This window comes from Gadus chalcogrammus, chromosome 1 (assembly GCF_026213295.1).
Source record: "Gadus chalcogrammus isolate NIFS_2021 chromosome 1, NIFS_Gcha_1.0, whole genome shotgun sequence".
Lineage (NCBI taxonomy): Eukaryota > Metazoa > Chordata > Actinopteri > Gadiformes > Gadidae > Gadus > Gadus chalcogrammus.
In genome coordinates, this window is record NC_079412.1 from 2,951,135 (window position 1) to 2,960,741 (window position 9,607).

Below are 9,607 nucleotides of genomic sequence, written 5' to 3' on the forward strand. Positions count from 1 at the left end.
TTGAAGACATGTTGGAAAGATGGCCAGCCCTTTTTCAGATGGAAGAGGTATGTTTTTAGATATAAAGCACCTTAGACCTATTTTTGAGAGGAGAGGGACTTAATATTTTTATTAATGCCAATTAATTAGACATTCATGAAAGATGATTTTTGAACCTTCAAAACATAGGTCTTTACAGAAGAGAATGTATTTAATACCCTTTCCTTTCTGCATGCTCTGTTTTTGTTTCTCCAGATTAATGCTGAGTTCATGCGGGTGACAACAGTTCCCTTGGAGACAAAGTTCTTAGCACAGTTGGACGAGCACACGTCGAAACTGCTGGAGGTCATCAGGAGCAAGGGAGGACGTGTGAAAGAGCAGACCAAGGCAACTTTGCAGGTTTTAGATGAGGTATCTATGTATGAGTTGGTTCTCAGTGGGATCCCTAGTTGAATAGTTGGGGTGTATGTGCTTTTAATAATACCTATTCTTCCTCAGACTGTGGACATCACAATTAGAAGAGAGTGCATCTTCAAATCTTTGATGATCTACCTGGGTGAACCTGTTCATCACCTCATTAAAGAATGCCAGGTAAGGGAATCTCTCACACTAACACAGACAATACCTAGTATATACCAACTTTTGTTTTAAGATGCAACATAGCACTGTATGTTGTTCAGCATTGACATGCATTGTCTTCAGGAAATGCTGTTTCTAATTGTCCTCATTTGTTGATTTTTTTTGTGTGTGCAGGATATGCAGGAAAATGAAGCAGCCATTGCAATCGTCAGTGGAAACGAGGACATTAAAATCGTCATTGACGGAACAGAGGTCCTCAGAGAGGTGCCCACAATAGCAACGGCTGTTGCTATGTTCTTCGGACTCACCTACGCTCTCAACATAAAATATCCAAAAAATCTGCAGTACACCCTTGAGTTTGTGCAAAAAGTCTTGATGGAGCTTGGTGGGAAAAAGATGTCCCCAAAAATTCATAGGCTGAATACCCAGCTTTACAGCCAAGAGTAGGCACAGTTGAGTTCCACTCCAACCAAGACTTTGTACCTTTTTTATCTGAGGTTCTTGTTTGAAACTTACACAAGCATAACTGCATTTCTGCTGCATTATTGTAAAAATAATCTGCCTAAGTTTTCACAGGCATTAGAGGGCATTGTGCTGAAAATTGACCCTTTTATCTGAGGTTGTTGTTTGAAACTTACACTAGCATAACTGCATTTCTGCAGCATTATTGTAAAAAGAATCTGCCTAAGTATTCACAGGCATTAGAGGGCATTGTGCTGAAAATGTACCCTTTTATCTGAGGTTGTTGTTTGAAACTTACACTAGCATAACTGCATTTCTGCTGCAGTATTGACAAAATAATCTGCCTACGTTTTCACAGGCACTAGTGGGCATTGTGATGAAAACCTGGAGAGCACTGATTTGTTTATTACACTTTTTATTTCAAGGAATTATTCCTTGATGGAATGGTCACTGTTCAGGGAGAAAAAAAAGTTCAGTGAAAAAAAAAAAAAAAAGCCCAAATGCAGTTTGTAACTGTTATGGTTGAGATGTTGAAAAAAAATCTTGTGTTGAAAAGGAATGGCTTCTGAGTGTAAATCAAAAGGTATTAAAATTATTTTTTTTAATTCAGGTCTATAAATATTAAATTATGATGACTTAAATTTTTTATTTGAGACAACTTAAAAAAAATAGTTTGCTCCCATATTTAAAAGTTGTTTCAATTAATTTAAAATATTCAGGTTGAACCAAGTATATTATTTATATTCAGTAATAAAACCAATGTATTTATTTTAATTTAGTAAAATCTGAAATAATTGCTTTGGTTCAACCTTCAGAAATGGGTTTACATGAAGTTAAATATTTCAGGTCAAATCAAATGAATTATTTATATTGTATGAAACTACAATATTAGGTGTGATCGTTTACCTCCATTTTTTTTAATTTGAGCCAATGTTTAATTTTTTTCAGTGTGGTTTGTCTGCTCCCGAATTGCTCCCCCTTTTTTCTGATCTGCATCAGTTCACAGCACCTCCCGTCAAGTTTCATGAATCTTGCTTCGAGTGGCATTGTACCTACTCTCAGGGACTCCGCATTTCAACAATTTCCCCCCGGGGATCAATAAAGTATTTCTGATTCTGATTCACCTGAGGAAATATAGGTGCTTGAAGCAAAGCATGTGATTTAGATTTACATATATTCAATAAAATGTTTCATCCATATGATGAATAATGCTCTTGTACCACTTGAATGTCGAAAAAGGGCTGGCCATCTCTCAATGTGGGACCGCCCTCCATTCAAACATAACCCCACTCTGAGATTGACGTCTAATTGTCGTAGTTGCACTTCCATTATTTGTAAACGTCCCACCACTCCGACAATTTCTGTTACGATGGTCGGAGTGGCTGTACTTTACTTTTTTTCAAATGTCCCGCCATTCCGACATGAGGTCATTCATATAAATTACATTACTATTATCGTTGTACTTTAATTAATTATTATGATTATTTCTTAGTTTCATGTGCATACATTCGCCATTTAAATTGGGACAGACCTGGGGGCCGGTTGCACCAACTGGGCGTAACTAAGCCTGGTCGTAACTGCTAAGTAGGTCTTAGTTACGACCTGGCGTTAGAATGGAACTAACGCCGGTTGCACCAACGGGACTTACGACTGGTCTCAACTACGCCCGGTCTTAGCCATGCGCGGCCATGTGAATGTTCCATGTGATGCGCATATCACCGCGTTGCTAGGATACCTCGTGACAACAGCTGTTTACTATTTTACCAACATCCGACAAACCGACAAATCCGACAAACCGACATGATGGAGGAAAACAGAAAGAGAAAAGTTAACTTCACCGACGTTGAAATTAGAAAATTAATAGAATTATACAGTGAGAATAAGACGGCACTGACTGCCAAGCAGTCCAATGTCGTAACCAACAAAACAAAGCAAGAGACATGGAGATTTATAATGGAGAGTCTGAACAGCTGTTCGGACTCAGGCTGTCATCGGACGGATGGTGACATCAAAAAGAAATGGAAAGAACTCCTGTCCCGGGCCAAGAAGGACGTCTCTTCTCTAAAGCACCATCCCACTGGCGGTGGTCCTCCCCCGAAAACGTCACCCTATAGTGACATTATCGTCGCTATTTTCGGGGAGGATTCACCAGCCTTCGTCGGGTTGGACGGGGTGGACAGCGGATGTCCTCAACCGCCGGAGCAGTTGGAAGAAGGTATGTAGCCCATAGGCGTAGCGGCCATATACATTGGGGGGTACAAGTCCCCCCCAATGTTCAGATATGCCCAAATGTCCCCCCCAATAAATCGCTGGGAATAGGGATATAGCAATTCAATATTTCTATGGGTAGAACACTTAGGTTTTCCGTGAAGTACACTCCGTTCGCTGAACGCATCTCTGCACACAGTGCGCGCCGCACACCCTAAATAACTCAATCCGATTCTATCTACAGCTCTTACAGCCAATGAGAATATGGCTGTTCGGGCTAGCTAGCCAATGAGATAGATCCATGATTTGATTCGTCCCCGCACGTGCGGCTCGGTGACGGTGACTTGTGTCACTCGATTGCATGCATTGGTCATCAACTGTCTTTTTTACATGAACACGGAATCAAAAACATCAACAACCGCAAATGAGTGGCATGTTACGATCGAAAACACGACAAGTTATGAAGTTAGACAGTAAGTTATGAAGCTTTTGATAGTGTCTCTCAAATTTCGTGGGTTTTTGTCGCTTCTCTAGCGAGAAGCATCATTAGCTATGTGTTACCTATGTAATAAGCCAGCTAGATGACGTTGGCCCGGCCCCATTCCGTAATTCCAACGCCTCATTATGCCGACGTCTCAATGTTCCCCATAAGATCTAAATGCATGGGCCGTTTGGTTTTAAATGTGCTGGGGACAGAGATGCATTCGGAAGTGCATTTTCAGAAATGCTGGGTACAATGAGGATGTGGATCTTCCCTGTGGCATGTACACTTTGGTATGTTCAGAATAAAGAGAGTGAAGCACAGAGAGCAAGAACGTTTGGAGGATGAAAGCAGTGTGTGTCAATCTGGTAGTGACAGAGGTGAGTAGCAGAGGAGTTCTGGAAACTAGTAGAGCCTTGGCTTTTCCTATGTTCAATGCAATTTGTAAGTTACTTTGGTTAAAAGCGTCTGCAAAATGATTGTCAAAGAGTAAATATTAATGGTTTAAACAGAATTGTGACATTAGAGCAGAATCCTGTTGGCAGTGGCACTGATGTCTATAGTGTGTTTCAGTAGTCTGCTGGTAAATAGTTTGCTGATATCTGTGATATTATTCCTTCTATGTTTCCTCTGTTGTGTTCAGAGTAGAGCTAGTGAGCCAGCGGGAGAGACAGAAAGTTTGGAGGATGAAAGCACAGGGAGAGTTTGTCAATCTAGTGGTCAGTGGTGGCATAAAGGTGAGTCGCCTAAGAGAGGAGTAAATATGAAAGGTTAAGACCGAATCATGACATTCAAGCAGAATCCTGTTAACACACATGTATATAGTGTAGGGTTGTCAAAAAAATGTATAGTCAGATAGGCTACTAATCGATTAAAATAAAAAATAATAATAACGGATTAGTTACTTATGTGCAACAGTATCGATACTAAAACCGCTGTCTTCATCATCTTCATCTCTTTTTTTTTTCTCGCCTCCTTCAGTTGACACACAACTTTACACAGCAGCGTTGCAGTTGCTAATATAGCAATCTAATAATTATTAAGTCAAGTGTCATTCAAAGTTACAAAACATTGTATAATGTATGTATTCATAGATTCATCCATAACTAATCAGAAAACATTTAGGTTATGTCCTTGACATGTCCAATTCTTTAACAGTGCATCATTCATTACGGCTAATGGTTTCACCATGAGATTAGCTCAATGCACTCTCTCATGAAACTCATCTATGTACTTATTAAACAAGTGGTTAAGAATATCTGAAAATCTTATGTTTTCTGAGGGGTAACAAAAGTTTTGGGGTGACTTCTATTTAGGTCCATGAGATAGATGCACCTGGGTGGGTTTTACTCAACATTGGCAAATGTGATGGTTATGCAATAAAAAATGTAATGGAAGTACTGGCTGGATTTTGTGTCCTTGTTGTGGTGGTGCAGGTGTTTGTTTGTGTGTGTTTTGTAAAAAAAGACAAAACATCAATGAATTGAATGTGGGAAAAAAGGAACTGACTGGATTGGTTGAAATATTGAGGAGCACAAAATGTTATATTTAATTAAAATAGTAAAGGAAAACAGAGCTCTGAAGTATTTGTCTGTCAACCTTTTCCCAATTTCAAGTCTTCCACACTCCCAGACTGCTTGGTCACATCCAGTATTAAAGTGTTTTAAACATCCATCCCTAGAAAGGTCTTCAAAATTAGGTGCTAGGTATTGAGATTTTGCTCTCAGAGTGCACCAGATTAATGCATGTTCAAAATCTTTGCCTGGGGGGGCCGGAACCCGCCCCCAGGCATTTGTCCCCCCCAATGTTGAAACCATGGCTACACCTCTGATGTAGCCTAGCATATTTATTGAGGATGGTTTGTTAGTTGAATAAGCAGGACTAGCCTTATTGCCCAGAATTAATAAATTCACATTTTGTTTCAGACTTGGAAAGTGCTCAACACCACCACCACCGATAGAACCAGCAGTGGCAACCCCTTCCTGTCCAATTCCATCCCCACCCCCGGCAACGAAGCGGAGGAGAAGTGAGGACCTTCAACAGGTCCTCATGGAGAAGGAAATTGTCCAGGTGGAGAAGGAGACCATTAAATTAGAGGCAGAGACCAAAAAAATTGAATTGGAACAAATTAAATTACGGCTCCAAATTCAGTTGCTCCAGCAACAAATTAGGCCCCAAACAATTATTTTTGAAGACCAACCGTGACCATCCCTGTACAATGTAAATAATGTAAATAAATATTTTAGAGTTTGGATAATTGTTTGATTATATTTATTTATTATATTATTATATTTATTATATTATATTTCTGTGTTTTAATGTTTTACTTTTTACTGTTCAAATTAAGATTTACTGTTCAAATAAATATTCCTTCCAATCATTCTTTCATTCATTTTCGTTCATCAATTTTTTTAATGCATAACAATAAAACACTGCAAACGAAAGTGAGTACAATATGTATTGTCTGGTTTACAACGAGCAGGCATTTAGACGGGAATGGTTATTTTTGACAGAAGCAATGCAGTGAACATCATCAAATGACAAGGAGCTAATTGAGGTGTTTCGATTCTGTAGGAGAGATATGTTCGAATAAATAGAAGAGCTGTCACCGGATTTACAGTTTGTGTCGGCCTATAAAAAACATATATACATAATTAAAACAATATTTACAACTGATTAATGAGCTGAGCACGGACTAATCGGCCAGCGATGTCCTCAGGCCGAGTGGCTTGACGCACATCTTCCTCGGGGACTGCCGGTGGCTGATGGTGTCTGGGGAGAGGGATTCTTTTGGCGATGCAAATGTTGTGCAGAACTGTGCACGCTGCTATTACTGTGCAGACACGTTCTGGGTGCATCCGCATCTCCCCATGAAGACAGTGAAACCTAAACAAAATAAGAAAAATTACATCTATATCTAGATATTTTTTTATGTCTTTTTAAGGGATGCATATTACTTATGGTTTACCTGCGTTTGAGAACCCCGATACATCTCTCAACAACTGACCTAGTTGCGGAGTGTATGGTGTTATACCTCCGTTCTTGGTCAGTTGTTGGAGCAATTAGCGGGGTCATCAGCCACCGTTTCAGCGGGTATCCACTGTCCCCGAGGAGCAGCCCGTTGCACCTATGAAAATATACTTTAATTAGGTTGCTGTTCATTACTTAAAGTGAAGCTCAAATCGTTTCAGTGTTGCTGATTAGAAAAACACTAGGCTATAGCCAGGGCCGTCGATAAGGGGTGAAAGGTGATGACGATTCTAGGGGCCCACAGCCCAGGGGGGGCCCACAAAAAAAAATATATATATATTTTATTTTATTTTACTACCAGCCCATAGTACTACCATAGCGCCCCCCCCCCCCCCCCCCCCGTCAACAATTTCTCCTTCGTCAACAATTGCTCCTTCCCCCCCCCCCCCCTGTCAACAATTGCTCTTTACACCCCCCCCCCCCCCCGTCAACAATTGCCCTTTACACCCCCCCGTCCCCCGTCCCCGTCAACAATTCAGCGCAGGGGGGCCCATCAGTAAATCTTGTCTAGGGGCCCAGGAATCGTAGCAACGGCCCTGGCTATAGCCTACCTTCCTTCCTCGAAGTCCTGCAATAACGCACTCTCCCGGAGGATGCGGGAATCGTGGGTGGATCCAGGCCATCTCGCCACCAAATTAATGATGTTATAATTTGCGTCACAAGCTATTTGTACGTTAATCGAATGGTAACCTTTTCGATTAACGTACAAATACTCGTTCTCATGTGGGGCCTGGATCTGCACATGTGTCCCGTCTATGCAGCCCACGATCCCAGGCATACCGGACGCCTGGCGGAACCGTTCCTTTATCGCCGCCGCCTCTTCCTCGTTCGGGAGGTGGACGTAACGAGCGATGCGGCGGCTCAAAGCCAGGGAAACCCTCCGGATTACCCGACAGGCGGTCGATCTATGGACCCTCACCATGTCGCTTACAGTGTTCTGAAAAGCCCCGTTTGCGAAAAAACGAAGCGCAATCAGCAGTTGCAAGGACGGTGGTAGCGCTGCATTGCGGTCCGACACGAACTGTAAATCCGGTGACAGCTCTTCTATTAATTCAAACAGATCTCTCCTACAGAATCGAAACCTCTCAATCAGCTCCTCGTCATTATAAATGTCCAATGGATTGCTTCTGTCCCTAATTACCCTTTCCCGTCTAAATGCCCGCTCGTTGTACACCCTATGGATAATACGTTCCATATTAGCGCTGGATGGATTGATTGTAACGTTTTTTTTATTATTGTAATTGCTATGGAAACAGCAGAAATTTCGACTCTACGCCTCCCCCTGACCAGCAGTGGCGGCGCCAGAGATTTTTTTCTGGTGGTGCTATGGGGGTGCTCGGCGTTTTACTGAGGGTGCTATGAAATTAGGGTGATAGCATATGAGTCTCATTTTTCTCTACTACAACACCTCCCCACCATATCGTCACATATGTTTACACGTTTGCTCTCTAACGGGTCTTTGGGGTACAAAAAAAGCGCCATTCAAATCGATCGTATTATTATTGTCATTAGGCTACTTCTGACGGACGCGCACAAAGCCGCGTTCATCTCCGACGGTTAAAATGGAGATGTTATAGATAACGTAATCCCAAATACTTCACTTACTTCAGTGTGTGGATTAAGGTTTGCGCCAGATGACTACCAGGTCACCACTACCATGAGCGACAAATTAAACTAAACATACCAAGTTCAATACACTTCTAACTAAAGACGGCAGATTAGAATGTCAGACAGAATTAACTTAAACAGGCAAAGAGTCAGAAATGCTTTCAAAAAGAGTATATTATTTTAGGTCACAATCAAAACATGAATGAAACCAAACAGTAGGCACTCAAAACCACAATAATAAGAGATCAAAAAGTGTATGATTTTGTGAACGCTTGATTTAAAATTGACCGATCGCCAGGATTACTGTTACTTAGCCTACTACTCATTGAACAATCACGTTCACGCACGCAACGTGTCTGTGTCGTGCTACGTGAACAATCTGTTTATTTCAATCTGTTATTTTCTTTTGTGATTAAAATATTATTATCACACAATACATTTTATAAAGAACTCAGAATGAAATTAAATAACAATAATAAATAAACCATTATTTTCTTGGGGGTGCTATGGGGGTGCTATGTCCAATCTAGGGGGTGCTCTAGCGCCCCCTAGCCCCCCCCTGGCGCCGCCACTGCTGACCAGGCGTAGGATTTACGCCTTGGTCTTAGTGAAAATAACGCTAAGCCCAGTTGGTGCAACCGGCGTAACGGTTAGGTTGGACTTAGAACGCCAAGTTACGACCAGGCGTAGTTACGACCAGGCTTACGCCCAGTTGGTGCAACCGGCCCCTGATGTTGAGTTGTGTGTCCCGCATCCCAGCAAAAGCCTCTCGGGATGCCAAGATGTACTGGTTTCCACCATCCACTATGAAATGTCCCCTTTTTTCCACAATAACATAACGTGGTCTTATTATAGTCTGATCATTAACTTAAAAACACATAGAAAGATTAAAGCATCCAGCATGTGATTTCAGCAATCTGTCAGGGTTAGGGGTGGGAATTGATACGTTTTTATCAATATCAATGCCATTGTTGATTCTGCCTATCGATCCAATTCCTTATCAATTCTCTTACCGATTCCTGAGTAGTTCATTGAGTGGCAAAAAAAAGAGTTCTACAGTCTTCTGCACCAAAAGTAACCATTTTATTTTCTACATACTAACACAAGAACAAGAAACAAGAAAATATAGTCTGAATAAGTTATACTGACAATAAATAAGTAATAAAAAAAATAGAAAGACACATACAATTGAACATGCTAAATTATGATTTAACACTAAACTTTTATATACATATTTTAGATGTAATAACTGTAAGCTTA

General features: G+C 41.0%; 1 protein-coding gene across 1 annotated transcript; it reads right to left on the minus strand.

The window, feature by feature from the left end:
- Positions 1-1,838: 1,838 nt before the first annotated feature.
- On the minus strand, positions 1,839-9,607 carry LOC130400689 (putative nuclease HARBI1). The gene is made up of 3 exons (XM_056605072.1): positions 7,291-9,607; positions 6,678-6,836; positions 1,839-6,595 (listed from the first exon to the last, which is right to left on the minus strand). Exons 1-3 carry the CDS (start codon positions 7,932-7,934, stop codon positions 6,376-6,378), a joined length of 1,023 nt encoding a protein of 340 aa, XP_056461047.1. The 5' UTR covers positions 7,935-9,607; the 3' UTR covers positions 1,839-6,375.